At 38.3% G+C, this 23570-nt stretch overlaps 1 protein-coding gene across 2 annotated transcripts in view; it reads right to left on the bottom strand.

Moving 5' to 3' along the window:
- slc44a5a (solute carrier family 44 member 5a) overlaps positions 1-23570 on the bottom strand; it is a 150230-nt gene that overhangs the window by 22212 nt on the left and 104448 nt on the right. For both annotated transcript variants that reach the window (XM_049478871.1, XM_049478872.1), the window contains exons 4-13: positions 19863-19947; positions 15369-15453; positions 13649-13777; positions 10162-10222; positions 7538-7661; positions 6071-6154; positions 4882-4994; positions 3588-3719; positions 1347-1446; positions 189-281 (exon numbers count right to left, since the gene is read on the bottom strand). In XM_049478871.1, coding sequence (XP_049334828.1) covers positions 189-281; positions 1347-1446; positions 3588-3719; positions 4882-4994; positions 6071-6154; positions 7538-7661; positions 10162-10222; positions 13649-13777; positions 15369-15453; positions 19863-19947 — 1006 coding nt within the window. The remainder of the gene's footprint in view (positions 1-188; positions 282-1346; positions 1447-3587; positions 3720-4881; positions 4995-6070; positions 6155-7537; positions 7662-10161; positions 10223-13648; positions 13778-15368; positions 15454-19862; positions 19948-23570) is intronic.

The following is a 23570-nucleotide window of genomic DNA, read 5'->3' as shown; positions in this document are numbered from 1 at the left end:
GATTTTAAAGAAGCATTGCTGTGAGGATTTGATTGCATTCAGCCACAAGAGCTAGATGGAGAGGTCAGGATGTTGTATGATCAACACAATTCATGTCAACTGAATGGAGCATCATATTAATATAGAAACTGAACAGTGTAGGTGATGCGGGGCTGTGCTGAACTCTGATTGGTCAGAGTGAAGGATACACGGCGGTGACGGCCCAATAGGAGATACAGATGAGCAGCAGAACGAAGGTGATGAGGGGGTAGAACAGGGCGGACATGATGTAGCTGATGGCCCTGTACATACACTGGAGGTTAGTAACCAGATACAGAGACAGTAATACTGAATACTGAATACTGAAGTAATTCAAACTATGAAAGAACACATAAGGAATCATGTAGTAACTTAAAATTACTGTTAAACAAACCAAAATACTACTGTGAGACATTTAGATGCTTTTTAGAGCATTTAGAGCATTTATTTGCAGAAAATGAGAAATGACTGAAAAAAAAAAAAAAAAAAAAAAGATGCAAAGCTTTCAGACCTTCTTTGCAAATAATGCAAAGAAAACAAGTTTATATTTATAAAGAGTTTTAGGAGTTCAGAAATCAATATTTGGAGGAATATCCCTGGTTTTTAATCACAGTTTTTTTTCATGCATCTTGGCATCATGTTCTCCTCCACCAGTCTTACACACTGCTTTTGGATAACTTTATGCCTCGCAGTTCAGTTTGGTGGTTTGATGGTTTGTGATCATCCATCTTCCTCTTTATTATATTCCAGAGGATTTTAATTTGGTAAAATCAAAGAAACTTTGATTTTTTTTTTTCCAGAGCTGTATTTTGTGATCTGGTTAAGTTGGTGGAAATTATATTAATAATATAATTCTTACTAAAATCAATGTTGCATACAATTCGCAAGAAAAAAAAAAAAGATTATTCACTGTACTTTAAAATCATATTATGTAAAGAGTTTAGTCAACTTATTCACTGTAGACCTGTAACTCTACCTCTTCACTACTTTACTTTAACTGATGCTCTCAAACACTTTATTAAGAGACAAGAAATTCAAATTAAAAAATTAACTCTTGATGAGTTCAGCACAGCTGTTAACTGAAAGCCTGAATTCCAGGTGACTCTACCTCATAAAACTGACTGAGACAATCCAGCAGAGATGTTCAAAGCTGTCTCTATCTAAACAAGAGGAGCTACATTTTGAAGAATGTAAATTCTGAAACATATTCTTGTTTATTAACACTTTTTTTGTTTAATAAATAATTCCATATATTTTCCATATATTCCATATTTTTTTTTAGTTTGGATAAGTTTAGTATTAAAAACACTGAATTGAAGGTGTCGTACTTGCTGCCCTCTTTCAGCAGGGCGATGGCGATGCGAACTCTGTTCCTCAGGAAGATCAACATCAGAACTATAGAGGCTTCAGTCAGACCCAGACTGACCACTGACACAACACACACACACACACACACACTGTATTAGAACAAGTTCTAGCACTTTTGAGTTATATAGTATTTTATATAGTATTATGCTTATCCACTGCACCCCTTAAGGTGCTTACACACTGCACGCGGTAGGTGCGGCGCGGTACGCTGACCCCCATAGGATTCAATAGTGTCTAGAGCGGTAGAGCGGTGCGTTGCTGCCGCGGAGCAGAGCGGAAAACGGCGCGTTTCCCCGCCCATAACATGGTTCAACTTTGACCTCGCGGCAAGCGGTACCTCGGCAGAAAACGCATGACGTGAACTCACGCGACTAGAGAGAAACTGTAGTCCAAACAACAATAAACGTGCGCGAGAGACTAATAATAGCGATTAGTGAATCCCCTCAGCTGTACATCACTTCCCTACACTCATATAGAGATAACAGGAGGAAGAGAAGAATCAGAGCTTTGTTCTGAGGCTGAGAAACATATACAGATCCACAGAGGCTGTAGAGGCTCAAAACTACAAAACACCGCTCGCAGAGGTGATGGGTTTTAGAAAACTCCGCCTATTATCAGCAGGAGACGCTTGGCGTCAGCAGCAGCCCAACGCAACAACAACTGGCCAGCGTCCAGCTGAGCGGCAGCACAGCGGAATACAGCGCGGTGTACCGCGTTCAGTGTGTAAGAACCTTTACCCAACCTGCAGGAATCATTGTTATCTCACAATGTTTAGACCTTTTTTACTCTTTTATTTCTTAAATCTATAGACAATTTGTCTATAACCATAATGTATAACCTTTTCTATAAGTACTGTTTGCTATTGTATAAGTAGTTACAGTTTTAAGCTTAAACAAACTAATGTGTCGTTTAATTTCTCAATTAATAACTACATTTTTGAGCAATCCTGAGTGAAAGTATTATTTTATAAGATGTCTAAACAGCTAAACAGTGGTGAATAGTGACACAGGAAATGTCATATTTTTTACTGTATTTAAAAAGTATTTTGTGTATTTATATACTCATGGTTAGTTTGAGAGCCATGCTTGGAGATGAGGATTTCATTTTCCAGCAGGACTTGGCTTCACACTCCACACTGACAAAAGTACCAATTGGTCTTATAATATAATAATCTAATTTTCTGAGACACTGATTTTTGGGGTTTTCATTGTCTGTAAGCTTCATAATCATCAACAATAAAAGAAAGAACCACTTAAAATAGATCACTGTGTTTAATACATCTATATAATATATGAGTTTCACATTTTTAACTGAACTACTGAAATAAAGTAACTTTTAAAAGATATTCTAATTTTATTGATATGCACTAGTATAGTGTATTTTATAAAGGAAACCTCTACCCCTCAGTCTATTCAGCACATATTTGGAAATTAATGTGTACATACTGTAAATACACTTTTTGCCACTTGTGAACCACTTAAAACAGAGCTCATTTGCATACAATATGTTGGTTTTAAAGACACAGTTCCACAAAACTTCCAGTTTAACTGCCCCCTAACCCAATAGTTTAAGTCAGGGGTCGGCAATTAAGATATATAATATATTTTCCAAGTCATTACGTGGTGGCCACAAAAAAAAAAAAAATCTGTTTTGTAAAATGTATGTGTAATGGGATGGAGTGCTGCTACCGACTTGTACTAGTAGCTCTCCAGACCAGAGGGTTGTTGAACCCAATTGCAGCAGAACAGTTGATCTCAAAGCAGGTAAACCCAAGAAGAAAGGAAACAATAAATAAATAAATAAATAAATAAACACACCGCTCCTCACACGGGATCCAACCATGTCATCAGGGTCACGTTCCAATACACTACTGCTGCCCTGGCTAGTGAATTGGGACACGGCGGGGAAAAAAATAAACGCCCTTATAAGGAGATAGAGAGCCCAGGAACAGGCGTAAAAATGAGAATGAGTGGAAACTAAAGTCACGCCGAGTGCGACAGAGAGAGAGAAGGGGAGAGGAATATAAACAAAAGCTCTCCAGAGAAGCATTTTATATTATTATTTATTTTTTCATTATTGTTCATTCTATTTTAAACGACCTCACAGGCCAGATGTTTCATGCTTATTGCCGCCTAATGCCGACCCCTGGTTTAAGCTGTAGTACTACAGCAGGTTGATGTTCTCCAGATGTTCAGACGTACAGAAGAGCAGCCAGGTCTGGCTGAGCTGCAGGTAAACCTGCACGTCCGTCTGGAAGCCGATATCTGAGATCGTCACGTCTGCGCCGGGAGTCTTCCTCAGCAGAGTGAACTCTGAGTAACAGTGCCAGATTCCTGTACACACACACACACACACACACGAAAAATATACATATAAATTATATGAAATCAAAATTAATTAATTAATGAAAAACTCTTAATTTTGTATAGTTTAATAACTTTTTAAAGATTGAACTATTTTACTATAATACTTAATTTCATTTATTGTAATCATGAAACGATAAGAACAGCAGGCACACACACACACACATACACTTACACACACATGCATGCTCAAAAACATAAAAAAATTACAGTTTTAATGGACCATTTCAACTCTTTTGCAATTTTATATATTATATTATTTTTCTATAATATATCATTAGAATTGTATATATTATAACCACGAAATGATAAGAACAGAACACACACACACACACACACACACACACGCTTAAACCATGAAAAATATACCGTTTTTTGGGACCATTTCATCTCTACCCTAATTTTTTCATCGCTTTTTACTATTTTACTGTACTATCAAAATTTATTTATTACAACCATAAAATTATAAAAAAGCTCAAACACACACAAACATGAAAAATAACAGTTTTATCATTTTTTTTTTTACTATTTTACTGTAATATATAATTTTTTGTATTATAACCATGACACAAAAAGAACAGCACACACACACACACATAAAAAACATGAATAATATATTGTTTTTTTGGGACTATTTCAACTGTATCTTAATTGTATATTATTTAATAATGCTTAAAAAAATTGCTATTTTAGTATAATATCTAATTTTATCCAATTGCAATCACGAAACAATAAGAACAGCACACACACACACACACACACACACATACATACATATATATATATATAAAAACATGAATAATATGTTGTTTTTTAGGACCATTTCAACTGTATCTTAATTTGATTAACTTTTTTTTTTTTACTATTTTACTGTAATATCTAATGTTATATATTATAACCATAACACTATAAGGACTGCAGACACACACACACATACACACACACACACAGGCACATAAGCATAATTAAATATATATTGTTTTTGGGTCTATTTCAACTGTATCTTTTGTATATTGTATATTGTTAAATAATAAGTAATAAATAATAATTTTACTATAATGTGTAATTTGATTGATTAAGAACAGCACACACACACACACACACACACACACACACACACACACACACTGACCGTAGGCCACGAGTACGATGACGGCGAAGATGATGAACCAGAGGAGGAAGCCGGCGGTGAAACGCAACAGCAGGATGAAGATCAGACTCACCACCAGCGCTATAATCAACCCTCTACACACACACACCCACACACACACACACACACACGCACGGTGAACATATCTAAACAATATATAAAGTTACAGTTAATATTATGTAGAGACAATATTATTATTATAATGATCCTGGTAAGCAGATGTGTCAAGTAATGAATTCTTTAACAAAGTAACAAATACGTCGAGATGTAAGTAATTTTCTCCTCCTTACATTTTAATAAAATAGTCTTGTTACTCCTATTTACTCATTTCATCTTGTTTTCATTCCGGCTTCTCATCATTAAATAAAACCACTATCCAGATAAATCTCTCCTTTATCCAGATAGAGTGAATCTGATTGTGATTGGATGTAGAGAAGTATAAACATATACCATTCCCACTCCCTACTGGTTTATACCAGAGACTGTAAAAAAGATGGACGCCGTGTCGCGGTTCCCATTCATTCAATGAAAATGAAGCCAAAATCTTCCGTCATGTTGGCGATTCTGAAACCCGAGTCTGTAGAGCGCAGTAGAGTCCAGAGGAGGGAGAAAGACTGTGGAGAGACAGCCTACTCATTTAAATAACCCCGCCCCTGAGGGCTGCCTCGAGGTCACAGGCTGCGGAGTGGAGCGGAGCGGAGCTGACGGTCTGTTACTGGTCCCGCCCATAACCAGCCCTTTTACCATAACCACACCTTTTTTGAATAGAGCTGAATAACGTTTTTAAAAATGAATTCTGTGGGGATATAAAAATTAACAATATAAGCAGAGGTTACACTAGCTGTTGCATTTAAATAAAGGAGGTAGAATTACAGTATACTAGAAAAAAAATGTGATTGAAAGTTGTCTGTTTTGCCATTGAAACCTATGGGGATGGGTGGAGTTACACAGCTTTCTGAAACCGAACAGCAGGGGGCGCCCGACCTGTGGTGGCTTCACTTTTGAGAGACGATGCTCTGTCCAGCTATATACAGTCTATGGTTTATACTGTGATCCATCAAACCTGCACACGTTTCCTTAAAGTTTAAAAAGCTTGAGTTGATACTTCAACTACAAAAGTATTTTATTAATCGCTAGTATCTACAATATACTTCTACCTACAACTACTTACATCACGATCCAGTACCAGGAGTTAGCGTAGTCCTCCACGATTTTCATTCCCAGCTGTTTGGCATCCAGTATACCTGTTATACCACTGCAGGTGTGTGTGTGTGAGTGAGTGAGTGAGTGTGTGTGTGTGTGTGTGTGTGTGTGTGTTGTATATAAAGAGAAGACAAAAGTAGGGAACATGGAAAATCAATTTATACAAAACAATCCAGCTAACTTTTTATTTTATTTTATTTTTTTTAGTTGAACGTTTTCTGAAAGTTAAAGTTAACATTCAAGTTTTTTGAATGTTTTTATTTAATATATATAATATACAATATATGTAATTATTTAATATATATATATATATATATTAATAAGTTCTAGTAACATCGTTGCTGCAACATCCCTTGTGTCAATGTTTTAATTTTTAGTTTTGGAAATGTTAATTTTAACATTTTACGAAAGCCCCTGCGGTGACATCATGTAAAATAAATAAATAAATAAATAAATAAATAAGTAAGTAAATACGTGACCACAACTTGTTAAGGCGTGGGAACGAGATTCTAACCCTGCGTTCACGCTGGAACACGACGAGTCGCTTGTGTCGTCCAGCGTTTGTCGCTTGTGGGCGTGTCAAGCTCAACGCGTGCGTTTATCATGGTCCAGCCTTCCATAAGAAAAAAGGCACAAAAAAGGAATGGCTTGGCCACTTTATTCTCCAGCTATAACTCCCAAACTTGCTGGACTCTTGGGCGTTTCTGTGATTTAACTGCTCTGGAAACGCAGCCGTTCCCGCAGATCGACGTGGGTCCACCCCGTTCAACAGAAAGAACCGGGAAAGAAACTAGAATTTCAGAGAGCAGGAGCTTGATGACATCGGTAAAAAGCTAGAAAAGCTTTTTAAAGCTAGGAGCCAATCGGGTTAAAATGTCGCTTCACCGCGTCATAATTCGTTTGCATAAAGTTGAGAAAAATTCAGCTCCGTGTCGCTTGTCGCCTCTCGCGTGTCGCGGCGCCAAATCGCAACCTGCCATTGGAAATGAATGGTCGCCTGACGCTTTGTCGCTTTCCAGTGTGAACGCAGGGTAAGGCGTGGGAACGAGATTCTAAGGTGTGGGAACGAGATCCTTAGGCGCGGTAACAAGATAATAAGGGCGTAAAAATGTTGATCTTTTGTCTCATATTTATTTTTTAATGTCTACAGCAAAAATAAAGGGATCAGATGATATATATCTTAATAAAAAGCTGGGTCTTCTCTATGTATTGGCTCGGCTACATTAAAAAAATGAGGACCACCTTCAGTGTACTGAAGAGTTCAGAGTTTAAATAAAGGTTGATTGATGAACCTGGGTGGGTGTAAAAGTTAAAGTAGCTGAATTATAGCGTTCATTATAAAGGGTGTCCATAAAGTTTTGGACAGATATTGTTAATACTTAAGCAACTGCAAATATCGTGAAGTAGAGATGAGGATGTGTTATAGAACACTCACTTGGCGGCGTCTCTGAGCTCGGTCACGCTCCTCGCCGTATCCAGAGCGTCTTTAAAGGCGGTTTTATTGGCCACAGTTAGCGTCCCGTTTCTAGTGATGAAGTCCGGAAAGCAGCGCTGCAAAACTGAGGATAAAACACTGGTTTAGTTGAAAAATAAATAAATAAGAGAGCACTTAAAAATGAAGAGTTTCTTTGATTTTACTAAATTGAAAACCTCTGGAATATAATCAAGAGGAAGATGGATGATCACAAACCATCAAACCACCAAACTGAACTGCTTGAATTTTTACACCAGGAGTAAAGCAGCATAAAGTTATCCAAAAGCAGTGTGTAAGACTGGTGGAGGAGAACATGATGCAAACTGTGATTTAAAAAAAAACACCAGTTATTCCACCAAATATTGATTTCTGAACTCTTAAAACTTTGTGAAAATGAACTTGTTTTCTTTGCATTATTTGAGGTCTGAAAGCTCTGCATCTTTTTTTGTTATTTAAGACATTTCTCATTTTCTGCAAATAAATGCTCTAAATGACAATATTTCTTCTTGGAATTTGATTTGGGAGAAATGTTGTTTGTAGTTTATAAAATAAAACAACAATGTTCATTATTTTACTCAAACATAAACCTATAAATAGCAAAATCAGAGAAACTGATTCAGAAACTGAAGTGATCTCTTCATTATTTTCCAGAGCTGTATATTATATTTTCTGTATTATTGATAAAATAATGCAGATGTTAAGGAAACATATTAGGTTTAAGCTCTGATATCTCTTAAAACGCAGCAAAGCGTCAGCTAGTGTGATCTTCTATCAATTGTTAAATCATTATGGAGTGAACATCTCTGACCGCAGTTCTATTTCCACACCCCAGGTTGCCAGGTGTGGAACATAACAGCAGGTTTGAGACAAACACAACGTGCCACAGCCTCAGTATCATTCGAAATCAGTTTATGAGCAGAGACAACAAAGAGAAAAGTGCCAGCAAATAATGGTAATGCGTTATATAGAGATATACAGAGAGAGAGAGATTGGACCCCAGAAGGACTACAAGACGAGAGGAAACCGCAAGAATTTACAGCTGATTATATTTTATAGTTAGAAGTGAACATGCTGGTGTTTTCAGACTCTGGATGCTTGAAAGTTGGATTTGGCAGCCAGACTGAAAACACACACACACACTAAACACATAAAAGAGTAAAATATAAATAAACAATAGCTGATCTATAATTATTCAGTTGAGTAAAGAGAGAAAACAGGCAGTTTCTCCAATAATGGTAATGCGTTTTACAGAGCCTAATTACATAGGTATGGGATTGACAATAATTTTTTTTTATATAATAAAATAAGTAATGAAAAAAATACAGCATTTTAATAAGATATATAAGATAATTACTTAAAAAATGAATTTTAAAAATATTATTAAGTGTCACGAAGTGACCCAGGCAGGGAGACGAGGAAAGCGGACACAAGTGCAGGTAAGGACTAAATAAATAATAATTTAATAAATAAATAACAAATAAGCAAAGAAACAAGGAACGAGTAACACTAAACAAAGAAACGCAAATAACCGATAACCAAAACAAACGAGCGATAATAATAAACAAACCAAACAGGGCAGGGAAATATAAACAAGGGAATAAACTAATAAACACAAAGCAGGGGTATATACAAGGAACTAGGGAACACGGAAATAAACAAGAAACTAGAAATATTAAACAAGAGATAAACAAATGACAAGGGCAAAAGCTAAGAAAACGAGGGCTAGGCTAGAAAACACGAGAATGACAAAACAACAGAGGAAGGTGCAAAGACGGACGGAGGACAAGGTGGCAGAGGAGGGCTATTTATACTAACATAAAACACACTAGAATTGGAAACACCTGGGAAGGGGCGGAGCTACAAATGAGAAACACATGGTGGAAATCTACTGACAGGAGACACAGAGAGGCACAGGTCATGTGGGGAAGACACACAGAGACACGAGACAGGGCTAAGACGTGACATTAAGATATAAAATACTAATAAAAAATTAGTAAAAATACTAATTTAAGAGTAGGAATCATAAAATCATAGGTTAAAATCAAAGGTAATAGAACCAATAAAAATTCAACTACAGATGAATAAATAAAAACTAAACACATAAAAGAGTAAAAAATATATATAAACACTAGCTGAATTGGAATTATTAAGTTGTGTAAAGAGAGAAAACAGGCAGCTTCTCCAATAATGGTAATGCGTTTTACAGACACACAGAGAGAGATTGGACCCTAGAAGGACTACAAGACGAGAGGAACCTGCTAGAATTTACAGTGCATTTTCTTTTTTGGCCTCTGAGCTAGAAGTGAACCTGCTGGTGTATTCAGACTCTGGATGCTGGAAAGTTGTGTTTGGCAGCCAGAATGAAAACACACACACACACACACACACACACACACACTCCACCCCGCAGAGTTTAAGTGCTCCTTTAGCACAGGAGCAATGACTCAAAACCAGAATATATCAGACTGCAGCCGACCGATGAATATTTAGAGGACAGTTGAAAGTATAAACACACACACACACACACACACACACACACTACATATGTATACACACAGTGGTGTTTTATTAGAAACAGCACTTACATGGTCTGCTGGGCACGATCACTGATGGACAGTCCTCGTCCCGCAGAACCTGAGATACAGGCTGTAAAAAAAAAGAGAGAAAGAGAGAGCATATGCATTTTACCACTGTGTCCCATGACTTTTGGCACATACCACGAAAGCTCATTTGCATGTGAGGATGCTTCTGCTTCTGCATCCTCTGATCATATAGAACACTTCAATAGATATATATATATATAAATGACTGCATACAGAGACAGTTTTCTACATCTCTGCTGGATTTTCTCAGTCAGTTTTATGAGGTAGAATCACCTGGAATTCAGGCTTTCAGTTAACAGCTGTGCTGAACTCATCAAGAGTTAATTACTTGAATTTCTTGTCTCTTAATAAAGTGTTTGAGAGCATCAGTTAAAGTAAAGTAGTGAAGAGGTAGAGTTACAGGTATACAGTGAATAGTGAATATCTGAGTAATGTTCGAATCCAGATTATGTGAAGAAATACTTAACTAAGTACAGAAAAACATGACTTAAAGAAAAAATGATTAATCTGAAAAGAAGAATTTTTTAAGAATTTTCAAAGTATCCTCAAGTGCACTCACCACAACGAACATCAATGACATTGTAATGATGAAACTGGCACTCAATTAATTAATCAATCAATCAATCAATCAATCAATCAATCAATCAACCTTTATTTAAACTCGGAGTACATTTAGGGTGGCCCTCATTTACAATATGAATAGAATAAAATAAGTAATTTAAAAAAAATAAGAATTTTAATAAGATATATCATTATTAAAAAAAATGATTGTAAAAAATATTATTAAGATATAAAACAAATGTGGTAAAAATACTAACTTAAGAATAGGAATCATCAAAATCTAAAAAAATTAAAGGTAATAGCACTAAAGAACTAATAAAAATTAAACTACAGACGAAAAAAATAAAAAATAAACACATAAAAGAGTAAAATATAAATAAACAATAACTAAAAACAATTGAAAAAGAAAAGAAAAGAAATGTGAAAAAAAAAACAGCTAAAACAAAGCAAGATTAAAAACTAAGTTAAGTTAAGCTAACTATAAAAAAAACATCACAATACAGCAAAGCAACAAAACAAACTGTGTTTTAAATAAAAGTTGCACAGGTTAAAATGCTATAATCACGCAGCTCTGGGGCTCACGCACACGTGAGCTCGAGTGAGCTCCTCCACTTGTCCGCGTTACGCACTTGACTTGCAGTGCTGGATTTGCACAGCTGACTGTTGTTGACTGTTGTCAGGGTTTTAATCAGTCAGTGGCGCACTTTTATTTACTAATGCCGAGGTACAAGAAACACGCCGGAAATTTACCTGAACGCACCTCACACCTCTTTTTTTGGCGATATATATATATATATATATATAGATATTAAACAATGTAGGGCTCATGACGTTTACAAGCACGTGCCCAGCCATGTGGATGGAGGCCATGCAGTTACCCCTCCTCCTCGCACTTCTCAGGCAGCAGCAGCCTGTCACCCACACAGACACAGAGACAGCGCTGTGTATCTACTTCTTGTGTCAAGAATTAAAAAACTGCAACATGACGTGTTTGATTTAATTGCCTTAAGTGACATCACATGTCCTGCAATGTGACTACTGCGCATGCGAACATATCGCGATGACGAGGCTTTAACGATATATCGTGTAGCCCTAGTCCTGTTTGGACCTCAGAATCTCATTCATCACAGATCGACAAGATACGGTACATCTTCACCATCACAACATCTCCTAACAGACCCAGAGATCCATCACCCCCCCCCGTTTCAGCATATTTCTCTGTAATTGGCTCAGCGGAGAGAAAAACCCCGAGACAGCGGCGCTGTGAACCCGAGCGCTAAAGCTAAAAACACCCGGAGGCACTTCACCATCTGAAAAAAATATAAAAACGTATCTAACATGTCGTGGTTAAAAGCCCAGATGGTGACAGCGGGATTCTTATTTCTATTAGCCTGCCAACACACACACACACACACACACACACACACACCACACACACTCCTCCCTCAGTCTAAACCTCTGGAGTGCAGAACAAAAGAACGACAGCAGAGCTCACACACACACACACACACACACACCTACACACACACACACTGAGACACACACACACACACACACACTGAGATAAACACACACTCGCTCAGAGATACACTCTTCAAAACAACAGCAAACTGCTCTCCGACTGCCTGGAGGAAACACGACCGACTGTAACGTCTTTCAGGACGACGGAAAGTTGCGTAAAGTTGTGTGAAGTTTCTGGAAACTTCCACTCTATTACTCAACTAATCAGTGATATACAAAAATTTACAAATACAGGGATTGTCACAACAAAAAAAATAAAAATAAAAATATCATCATGTTAAAATAACAGCAAATAAAAAAAAAATACAAATGAATAAATAAACAAAAAAATAAAGTTATAAATAAGTTATAAAGCAACAGTACAAAACTATTTAAAGAATAAAAATTAAATAAGGAAAGAAATAAAAAGGAAATAAAGAACTAAGAGAAGAACTAAATAAAAAAAATAAAGGTTTAGATAAAGGTAAGATTAAAGGTAAGATTAAGCAACATCATAAAACAGCCACACCTGTATAAGTTGTGAGGTGTTATCATGCGTGCCAATCTACTGTATGTGCAACTGAATGTAATAAATTGTTCTAAAAAAAAGCATAACATTATGACAACCTCCTTACATGTACAAGGTGGAGCAGGTAGGAGTGTCTAATATCCCAGGTGGTTTATATGTTGTTAGTAGGTGGTTGCTATGATATCCCAGGTGGTTTGTATGGTGCTAGTAGGTATGATATCCAAGGTGGTTTGTATGGTGTTAGTAGGTGGTTGCTATGATATCCAAGGTGGTTTATATGTTGTTAGTAGGTGGTTGCTATGATATCCCAGGTGGTTTATATGGTGTTAGTAGGTATAATATCCAAGGTGGTTTATATTGGTGTTAGTAGGTGGTTGCTAAGATATCCAAGGTGGTTTGTATGCTGTTAGTAGGTGGTTGCTATGATATCCCAGGTGGTTTGTATGGTGCTAGTAGGTATGATATCCAAGGTGGTTTATATGTTGTTAGTAGGTGGTTGCTATGATATCCAAGGTGGTTTATATGTTGTTAGTAGGTGGTTGCTATGATATCCCAGGTGGTTTGTATGGTGCTAGTAGGTATAATATCCAAGGTGGTTTATATTGGTGTTAGTAGGTGGTTGCTAAGATATCCAAGGTGGTTTGTATGCTGTTAGTAGGTGGTTGCTATGATATCCCAGGTGGATTATACAGGGTTAGCAGGAAACACGACCGGACTGTACTGGAATTTCCATTCTATTACTCAACAAACCAGTAATATGAAAACTTGCTGGGGACGTCTTCAGAAAGGCCACACCTGTATAAGTTGTGAGGTGTTATCATGCTTGCCTATCTACTGTAGGTCCAACTGTATAAAAACGTATGAATCTCCATCCCTTACCTTCTTGGGGTTGTTGAATCCTGGTCTGCAGAACTGTCTGTAATAATCCCAGTGGCTCCTGTTGAACCTGTACTGGAGCTGCATGTCCGTGTAGGTGGCGAAACGATCAGGACACTTAGAAACGCACATCTGCAATGGAAATACGGTAACACTTTATTAGAAGGGTGCATACTGTACATAGGGGCTTTATAACACATTCACAGCAATACACAATGTATTTATAAAGCATTATTTCTTATGACAAAGATTTTGGGTGAAATGAATTTAACATGCAATAAGTGATGCATATTATATACTAGTGCATCTAAAAAAAATAATTTCAGTAATTCAGCCAATGAAAACCCAAAAATCAGTGTCTCAGAAAATTAGAATATTATATAAGACCAATTGGTTCTTTTGGCAGTGTGGGCAGTGTGAAGCCAAGTCCTGCTGGAAAATGAAATCTGCATCTCCATAAAAGTTGTCAGTAGCAGAGGGAAGCTGTAGGATATGAAGTGCTGTAAGATTGTTCAGTCACCAATTGGTCTTATATAATAATCAAATTTTCAGATGATTGTAGAAACTTCACACTAGACCTCGAGCAGTTTGGACTGTGTGTCTCTCCACTCTTCCTCCAGACTCTGATTTCTCCCTTAATTTACAAATGAAATGTAAAATGTACTGATGATCAGTGATGGTTTGGAGAGTCATGTCTGTCATCTGCTGGTGTTGATCCACTGTGTTTTATTATCAAGTCTAAAGTCAGTGCAGTTTTGTTTTCCCACAAAATCTTACAGCCCTTCATATCCTACAGCTTCCCTCTGCTACTGACAACTTTTATAGAGATGCAGATTTCATTTTCCAGCAGGACTTGGCACGCTGCCCACACTGTTAAAAGTACCAATTGGTCTTATTATATAATATTCTCATTTTCTGAGACGCTGATTTTTGGATTTTCATTGGCTGTAAGCCAATAATGTAATCATCAACAACAAAAGAAAACAAAAACACTTAAAACAGATCACTCTGCGTTTAATTCATCTATATAATATATGAGTTTAACATTTTCAACGGAATTACTGAAATAAAGTATTTTTTAATAATATTCTAATCTTTTGAAATGCAGCAGTAGAGTATACGGCAGGGGTCGGCAATTAAGTTTGGCCACGTGCCAGATATTTTTCAAGCCATTACGTGGCCACAAAAAAAAAAAAATTCTGTTTTGTAAAATGAAGTGTAACGGGATGGAGTGCTACAGTGGACTAGTAGCTCTCCAGCCCAGAGGGTTGTTGAACCCAATTGCAGCACAGTTGAACTCAAAAGCAGGTAAACCCAATAAGAAAGGAAAAAATAAATAAATAAACACACCACTCCTCACGCGGGATCAAACCCGTGTCGTCAGGGTCACGTTCCAATACACTACCGCTGCCCCAGCTAGAGAATTGGGACACGGCCGGGAAAAAACACCCTTATAAGGAGATAGGGAGCCCAAGAACGAGCAGAAAAACGAGAACTAAACTAAACTTAACTAAAGTCACGCCGAGTGCAACAGAGAGAGAGACAGGGGAGACATGTAAACAAAAGCTCTCCAGAGAAGCATTTTATTATTATTATTATTATTTATTATTGTTCATTATAGTTCAAACAACCTCACGGGCCAGATGTGTCATTCTTGCCGGTAACATCTGACCCTCAGGCCGCCTATTGCCGACCCCTGCTATGAGGTATATGTGTGTATTACCTGAGTTGTGGGACACTGGAGGTTTATGAGAACTGCAGGGCTGGCACATTTCAGTATGTTGAAGTAGAACAGAATGCTTTTCTTCCTGTGGAGAAATAAAAACACTGCAGATCAGCAGATATTCCTCACAACACTATTAAACACACATCAATGCCTACGCCGGTCCAAAACCAACAGCACAGGGTCCTGGAGGACCACACCGACCCCGGTGGATCAGCCTCTGTAGCAGATCCGACTCAGCTTAACGCCTAAAGAACCAGAAATCAGCTGAATCTGGAGTTTTACACTGGAAAAAAGCACTGGAGAGACTGGAGGACACCAATTAAACATGCAAACGTCCAATAAGAGACTGTACTTATATTACAGGACAGAGTGATATCCCAGATGTGGTGGTTGCTATGGTGCTAATGTTTCTTTTGTAGTTGTTCTGATGTTTCTAAGTGCCTGCTATGGTATCCCAGGTGATTGCTATGGAGTTGCTAGGTGGTTCTTACGGTATGAAACCCCAAGTGGTTGTTATACTGTTGTTAAGTGGTTGCTATGGTGCTGCTAGTTGGGTTGTTATGGTATTCCAGGTGGTCGATACAGAGTTGCTATTGTGTTCCAAACTAGTTGGTGGTTGCTAGGGCATTGCTAGATAGTTCATATGGAGTTGCCAAGAGGTTGCTTTGGCATCAAAGGTAGTTGCCCTGGCTGCTAGGTGGTTGCTGTGATATCCCAGATGTGATGGTTGTTAAAATGTTGTGGTGGTTGCTATGGTGTTGCTAAGTAGTTGGTGAGGGATTCCTTTGGCTTCAAACTTAGTTGCTCTGGTGTTTTTAAGTGGCTGCTTTTGTATCCCAGGTGATTGCTATGGTGTTTGTAGGTGGTTGCTACAGTATGATACCCCAGGTGCTTGTTATACTGTTGTTAAATGGTCGCTATGGTATTCCAGGTTTTCAATTAATATGGAGTTGCTAAGTGATTGCTGTTGTGTTCCAAACTAGTTTGTATGGGTATGGAGTTGCCAAAGGGTTCCAGGGTATCAAAGGTAGTTTCCCAAGTGGCTGCTATGGTGTTGGTGTTGCTAAACAGGTGGTTCATATGGTGTGTGCAAGTGGCTGCTTTGGTATCCAAGTTGGTTTCTGAGGTGTTCCTAAATGGCTGCTATGGTGTCCTATATGTTTTTTCAAAACTAGTTGGTGGTTGCCAAGGGGTTGCTTTGGTATTGAAGATAGTTGCCATGGTGTTTCTAAGTGGCTGCTATGGTGTTGGTGTTCCTAAATAATTAATAGGTGGTTACAATGGTATTGCCAAGTTTTTTCTGTGACGTCCCATATGATTTTTAGGTGACTTGTTTAGGTGGGTTGCTATGTTATCCCAGGTGGTTTGTATGGTGTTAGTAGGTGGTTGCTGTGATATTGCAGGTGGCTGTTATAAAATAACATATGTGTATTTTAAACAGCAGCCATTCGAACAGATCTGCATTCAGAAATGTTATGCATATATAGAATATAGTATTTAGGGGTAAGTTAAAAGGAATAACATCTATATGAATAATAAAAATAACAAAATGGTTGTTATGGAGTTGCTAGGTGGTTGCTACAGTATGATATCTCAGGTGCTTGTTATACTGTTGTTATGTGGTTGCTGTGGTATCCCAGGAGATCGATTGATAAAGAGTTGCTATTAATGTAGATTGCTATTGTGTTCCACACTAGTTAGTGGTAACCAAGGGGTTGCTTTGGTATCAAAAGTAGTCGCCATGGTGTTTCTAAGTGGTTGCTATGGTGTCGGTGTTCCTAAATAGTTAATAAGTGTTTACTATGGTATTGCCAAGTTTTTGCTGTGACGTCCCATATGATTTTTGGGTGACTTGTTTAGGTGAGTTGTGAGTTGCTATGTTATCCCAGGTGGTTTATATGATGTTAGTAGGTGGTTGCTATGATATTGCAGGTGGCTGTAATAAAATAACATATGTATGTGTATTTTAAACAAGAAATAACATCTATATGAATAATAAAAATAACAAAATGGTTGTTATGGAGTTGCTAGGTGGTTGCTACAGTATGATACCTCAGTTGCTTGCAGGTGTTATGTGGTTGCTATGCTATCCCAGGAGGTTGATTAATACAGAGTTGCTATTAAAGTAGATTGCTATTATGTTCCAAACTAGTTAGTGGTAACCAAGGGGTTGCTTTGGTATCGAAGGTAGTTGCCACGGTGTTTCTAAGTGGCTGCTATGGTGTCGGTCTTTCTAAATATTTAATAGGTGGTTACTATGGTATTGCCATGTTTTTGCTGTGATGTCCCATATGATTTTTAGGTGACTTGTTTAGGTGAGTTGTGAGTTGCTATGTTATCCCAGGTGGTTTGTATGGTGTTAGCAGGTGGTTGCTATGATATTGCAGGTGGCTGTAATAAAATAACATATGTATGTGTATTTTAAACAGCAGATTCGATCAGATTTGCATTCAGAAATGTTATGCATATATAGAATATAGTATTTAGGGGTTAAGTTAAAAATAATAAAACCTATATAATAAACATATTTTTTTCTAGGCAAATGTTTTCTATAGCAATAGATAAAACTAAGCTGTTGCAAGAATATACAGGACTGCATTGTCTTTTTTATGCCAGTAGGGGTCAGTAAAGTCATGCAAAAATGAGTCCTATATATAAAATATAAAAAAATAACCCTGTTTATGAAGAATTCCTCTTTACAGATGTTCCTTTATTCTTTAGTCTCTATGGTGTCATATTGACTTTTACCTCACACTCCGACACACTTTATTAAGCATTAATGCCCCAGTCATCAGGATTATTTAATGAATTAAAACAATAAAACCATTACTGATTAATTATTCATCACATAAAAGCTCGAAAACTGAACTCCACAGACTACAGGTTGGCGATACGCAGCTGTATATAAACAGAATGCAGAATTTAATGCATATTAAAGCACGTGTCACTCTCTGACCCCCCCAGCGTAATCCTTTAAGCCTCAGAGAGAAACACATCCCCCAATTATGAAGCGCTCGGATCCGGCGCCCTCCAATCCGCCGCCCAGTAAACAGCTCTCCCTCCATGGCCGCGCATAACAAACACTCTTATCTCCGCTCCCCAGCTCCGCTAATGAGCAACTCTTCATCCTCCCCAAGGTTACCAGCTGCCAATCACATCCAGCGCAACAAAGAGCGGCTGGAGACTCAGAACAGAGCTTTATTGTTTGGGGTGGTCCACGAGGTGTTCAGGAACTTCATCAGAAGAAATGACCGGATTGTTCAGCCAGTATCATCCAGAGCGATCAAACTCGGATTCAGAGGATCCATAACTCCATAAGTTCAAAGGCTGAAGCTAATTATTCAGTAATAACACGGAAAACCATTAAAATCGGCTTTGTGGTCACTATAGTGTAGCTGAGTGGTTACTAGGTGGTTGCTACGGTGTTGCTGAGTGGTTGGAATTGAATTCCAAGTGATTCCTTTGGTATCCCAGCTTATGAAGTTGCTACGTGGTTGTTAGGTGGTTGAGATAATATCCCGAGTGATGTGTATTGCATTGCTAGATGGTTGCTATGGTATCCCGAGTGATGTGTATTGATTGCATTGCTAGATGGCTCCTGTGGTGTTGGTAGGTGGTTAACATAGTGTCACTAGATGGTTGCTACATGGATGCGATGTTGTTGGTAGGTGGTTGCTAAGTGGATGCTATATTGACGCTATAATGTCATAGATGTTATGGTATTCCAGGTGATGGGTATTGCATTGCTAGGTGGTTGCTACGGAGTGGCTGAATGGTTGGAATTGAAATTCCAAGTGATTCCTTTGGTATCCCAGCTAATGAAGTTGCTATGTGGTTGAGATAATATCCCGAGTGATGGATGTTCTGGTATTCCATGCGATAGGTATTGCATTGCTAGATGGCCGCTATGGTGTTGCTAAGTGGATGCTATATTGATGCTATGATGTCATAGATGTTATGATATTCCAGGCGACGGTATTGCATTGCTACATGGCTCCTGTGGTGTTGGTAGGTGGTTAATATTGCATTGATAGGTGGTTGCTAAGGTGTTGCTAAGTGGATGCTCTATCGATGCTATATCATAAATGTTATGGTATTTCAGGTGATGGGTATTGCATTGCTAGATGGTTGCTATGGAATTGATAGGGGTGCTAAGATGTTGCTAAGTGGAAGCTATGTCTTTGCTATGGTGTTACTAGGTGGTTGCTATGGGGTTGATAAGTGGTTGCTATGGTATGGTATTCCTCTTTTTTGTCAGAGCTATATATAGTTTTGATTATATAACGCAAAAATAAGCATAAAATGGGAAAACATTTATGAAAAAAATTAATAAATCAAACAACTGATTAGTGAAAATATGTAAATTAATAAATAAATAACTGTCAACCATCCAATCAGCTGCTTGTTACTATGCAGGTTATTCGGACACCATAGGCCTGTAACTGGGTGAATGCTGCTCTCTGATTGGCTGATATGTTTTCTGGTACTCACGCATTGGGCGTTCCTTTCTGTCCGCAGAACTGTCCGGAGCTGTCGGTGGGGTGGATCACTTTCCTCGGGTCTCCGTGAATCCAGGCTAAAAACAGACAAATCAGAGATACAACATCAGTAAAATTAGAGAAAAATTAAGATACATATATAACAAGTGGTTTAAGTAAAACTGAAGTAATTCATGTCAAAATATTACATTTAAAATATATATTTCTGAAAATTAAATAAATATTACAAGCATACTTAGGTACCAAAAAATAAAAAAGTAAACAGAATAAAAAAAGCAGCATGACCTTCCCGAAACCCCAATCTAAATAAATAAATTTAATTATATATACATAAACTCACTGTAACTGACTTTGATACCACAGCAGCCACTTAGCAACTGCATAGCAACCACCTGAGGTATCAGAGCAACCACTTAAGGAGTAAAGAGGGAGCAACTGACTTTGGAACCACAACAACCACGTGAGGTATCAGAGCAACCTCAGGGAGCAACTTACATCAAAACCACAGCACAGCCATTAGCAACGGCATAGATACCACCTAGGATATCAGAGCAACCACTTGGGGAGGCCAGGGAACAAATAAGTTTGATACCACAGCAGCCACTTAGCAACACCATAGCTACTACCTGAGGAATCAGAGCAACCATTTAGGGAGGACACCAAGGAGCAACTGACTTTGAAACCACAACAACCACGTGAGGTCTCAGAGCAACCTCAGGGAGCAACTTACTTCAAAACCACAGCACAGCCATTAGCAACGGCATAGATACCACCTAGGATATCAGAGCAACCACTTGGGGAGGCCAGGGAACAACTAAGTTTGATACCACAACAGCCACTTAGCAACTGCATAGATACCACCTAGGGTATCAGAGCAACCACCTGGGGAGGCCAGGGAACAACTAACTTTGATACCACAGCAGCCATTTAGCAACTGCCTAGCTACTACCTGAGGTATCAGAGCAACCATTTGGGGAGGCCAGGGAACAACTAAGTTTGATACCACAGCAACCATTTAGCAACTCCATAGCTACTATCTGAGGTATCAGAGCAACCACTTAGGAAATAAAACAGGGAGCAACTGAGTTTGATACAGCAGCAGCCACTTAGAAACTGCATACAGTGACAGCTTGCAAAAGTATTCATACCCCTTGAACCTTTCCATATTTTGTCATATTACAACCACACACACACACATATATATATATATATATATATATATATATATATATATATATATATATATATATAAATATATATACAACTTTTCTTTTACTGGATTTTAATGTGAAAGACTTACACAAAGTGGTATACAATTGTGAAGTGAGTCAATTATTATTATTTTTTTTACAAATAAAAAAAGTGTGTGAAAAGTGTGGTGTGCAAAAGTATTCAGCCCCCCTGAATCAGTTCTTTGCTGCATTTACAGCAGCCACTTTGCAACTGCATAGCAACCACCTGGGGTATCGCAACCTTGGTTATTTGGATTCTATAAAAAAAAAAAAAGAATATAAAAAAAACTTTTCTTTGGAACATCAGTTTTTTTTCAGGAATATCCACCAAATACTGCACCCAATTATCGTGCATTTCTTTAAAATGCGTAAGAATAGAACTGGTACGGAGAACACTACAGGAATAAACAGACGGCGGCTGGAATGCGGCGGTGCAGATGGCGAGAGCGTGTTTTTTCGTGCTGCTGCAGAAAGAGCAGGAATGATCAATGGAGCTTCTCTTTTATAGGAGGATAATTACACCCGTCCCGCTGAGAGGCGGAGCTATTGATTTCCTCTCTAAGTTTCTATCTTTATTAATGAAGTCACCACGTATAAACCGGTGACAGAGCGCCGTCGCTCTCGTAACTCTGCGTCGCGGATCTTCACTCGGGTAAACAGTCGTTTGTATGGATGGAACGTTTCCTCCTGGACCACTTCAACCTGCCGGACCCTCCGGACCCCCTGAACCACTAATTTACGAAATAACAAACACAGCAAGAGAGTGCAGAGCCTGCAAAACCACAGCGCCTGCAGCTCAGCAGTGCTAAAAACGCTGTGGTTGCAAAAGTGCTGTTAGGTGGTTGCTACAGTGTTGCTATTATATAGGACTTGGTTGGTAAGGTGTTGATAAGAGTTTTCTACAGGGCTGTTGTGGTAAAGAACTAGGTTGCTATGGTGCTACTAAGAGTTTGCTAAGGCTGTGCTATGGTATTGGTCTGGTTGATAAAGTGTTGAGAAAGTGGTTGTTAAGGTGTTGCTAAGAGTTTGCTAACGTTGTGCTATGGTATTGTTGATAAAGTGTTGAGAAGGTGGTTGCTGAGGTGCTGCTAAGTCTTTGCTAAGGCTGTGCTATGGTATTGGTTTGGTTGATAAAGTGTTGAGTAGGTGGTTGCTAAGGTTTTCTTAAGATTCTGCTATGGTTGATAAAGTGTTGAGCAGGTGGTTGCTAAGGTTTTGCTAAGGTTCTGCTATGGTTGATAAAGTGTTGAGCAGGTGGTTGCTAAGGTTCTGCTATGGTATTGTTGTTGGTTGATAAAGTGTTGAGCAGGTGGTTGCTAAGGTTCTGCTATGGTTGATAAAGTGTTGAGCAGGTGGTTGCTAAGGTTCTGCTATGGTATTGTTGTTGGTTGATAAAGTGTTGAGCAGGTGGTTGCTAAGGTTTTGCTAAGATTCTGCTATGGTTGATAAAGTGTTGAGCAGGTGGTTGCTAAGATTTTTCTAAGACTCTGCTATGGTTGATAAAGTGTTGAGCAGGTGGTTGCTAAGGTTCTGCTATGGTATTGTTGTTGGTTACTAAAGTGTTGAACAGGTGGTTGCTAAGGTGTTGCTAAGAGTTTGCTAAGGCTGTGCTATGGTATTGGTTTGGTTGATAAAGTGTTGAGCAGGTGCTTGCTTAGGTTTTGCTAAGGTTCTGCTATGGTTGATAAAGTGTTGAGCAGGTGGTTCTTAAGGTGTAACCAAGTATTTCTTAAGGTTCTGCTATGGTATTGGTTTGGTTGATTAAGTGTTGAGAAATTGGTTGTTAAGGTGTTGCTAAGAGTTTGCTAACGTTGTGCTATGGTATTGTTGATAAAGTGTTAAGTATGTGGTTGCTGAGGTGTTGCTAAGTCTTTGCTAAGACTGTGCTATGGTATTGGGTTGGTTGTTAAAGTGTTAAGCAGGTGGTTGCTAAGGTTTCGCTAAGGTTCCGCTATGGTTGATAAAGTGTTGAGCAGATGGTTGTTAAGCTGTTGCTAAGAGTTTGCTAAGGCTGTGCCATGGCATTGGTTTGGTTGAAAAAGTGTTGAGCAGGTGGTTGCCAAGGTTTTGCTAGGAGATGGGAAAGGTGTTGCTAGGTGGTTGCTAAGGTTTTGCTATAGTATCGATGGTGGTGAAAAAAGTGTTTTTTGCTAAAGTATAGATGACAGTGTTAATTAATGTTGCTAAAAAATACCATGGTTGCCATGGTTAGTTAATGCTGCTAATGCTGTTATGGTTGCCAAGAGTTTGCTAAAGTTGTATTATGGTATTGGTGTTGGTTGCTAAAGTGTTGGCAAGGGATTGTTAAAGTGTTGCCCAGGTGGTTGCTGTGGTATAGGTCTTGGCTGCTATGGTTTTACTAGGGGATTGCTGAGGTGTTGCTATGGTATCAGCATTAGTGGATAAAGTGTTGCTTGGCAATTGTTAATGGTTGTTGCTACAGGTGTTGAGTCCTAAGGTGTCCCTAT

The sequence above is a fragment of the Astyanax mexicanus genome, chromosome 4, assembly GCF_023375975.1.
Source record: "Astyanax mexicanus isolate ESR-SI-001 chromosome 4, AstMex3_surface, whole genome shotgun sequence".
Classification (NCBI taxonomy): Eukaryota; Metazoa; Chordata; class Actinopteri; order Characiformes; family Acestrorhamphidae; genus Astyanax; species Astyanax mexicanus.
The sequence above is the reverse complement of the archived record's forward strand: the minus strand, read 5'-3'. Positions and strand labels throughout refer to the sequence as shown.